We start from the raw sequence: 1,068 nt of genomic DNA on the forward strand, positions 1-1,068 counted from the left end.
GCGGGGGCACGCGAATATTGTGCAGACCCCACGACGCTCCTCGTGACCCAGTTAGCCCTGATGGCATGGGCAGAGGGACGTAGATGGGCAGACATGATCAAACCGGGTTGCGTTGACATAGAACCGAAGCTTCCGAACAGGGAGAACCCCAAACCGGACGTGGGTTACCCGGGCGGTTTATGGTTCGATCCTATGATGTGGGGAAGAGGTTCACCCGAACCGGTTATGGTCCTTAGGACCAAAGAGATTAAGAACGGTCGGCTAGCGATGTTGGCCTTCGTCGGGTTCTGTTTCCAAGCCATCTATACGGGGGAAGGTCCGATCGAGAACTTGATGGCTCACCTTGCAGATCCCGGACACTGTAACATCTTCTCGGTACGTCGGGTTCCGAATCTTTCTCTCTCTCTATCGATTCAGAAACTTAAGAAGATGGTGTTCTTTAGAAGCATATCAATGGACGAATGTTCAAGTTTATGTGACGTTTTGGGTGTGCCATTGTTGCAGGCTTTCACATCACACTAATGGGCGAAGAGCAGAGGTTTCTTCTTCTTCTTCTTCTTCTTCTTCTTCTTCACTGTACTTCTGCAGTCTGTCAGATTTTCAATGTAGAAATTATATCAATCTAATTTCCTTGTATAAAGTAAATCAAAGGCAAGTATAAGGGTGTAGAAATTACATGAAGAACTGTTATTTTTCATGATGTTCAAAAAAAAAAAAAGGAAACAAGAAAGTGAACAATAATTACAGTTGTGTTGTGTCTGTCGGAAGATCAGAACAGAACTCTCACATGAGATAATATTCCAATGCTGTCATCGGCAATCTAACTCTCTGCATAACCCGAAAAAACGACGCCGGAAAAAAAGAGACCAAATCACTAGGAAGGTAGTTTTTAGGAGGGAGTGTTTAAAGAATGAATCTTCACGGTTTTGTTTCCGAAAAATACGAAGAATCCGACAACATTAGACACAACCAATCATCATTACGATTCTGATACCCGAAAACCATTGCTAAGGAAACAAACCTTTTCGATTTCGTCTTTAAGAGGAGGGTTTTCCCTTAAGTATACTG

General features: G+C 43.5%; 1 protein-coding gene across 1 annotated transcript in view; it reads left to right on the plus strand.

Moving 5' to 3' along the window:
- Positions 1-695, plus strand: part of LOC104808113 (photosystem I chlorophyll a/b-binding protein 6, chloroplastic) — a 2,126-nt gene extending 1,431 nt beyond the window's left edge. Inside the window, exons 5-6 of the mRNA XM_019201933.1 lie at positions 28-375; positions 505-695. Coding sequence (XP_019057478.1) covers positions 28-375; positions 505-522 — 366 coding nt within the window. The 3' untranslated portion in view covers positions 523-695. The remainder of the gene's footprint in view (positions 1-27; positions 376-504) is intronic.
- Positions 696-1,068: the final 373 nt, after the last annotated feature.

The sequence above is a fragment of the Tarenaya hassleriana genome, unplaced genomic scaffold, assembly GCF_000463585.1.
Source record: "Tarenaya hassleriana unplaced genomic scaffold, ASM46358v1 Cleome14, whole genome shotgun sequence".
Lineage (NCBI taxonomy): Eukaryota > Viridiplantae > Streptophyta > Magnoliopsida > Brassicales > Cleomaceae > Tarenaya > Tarenaya hassleriana.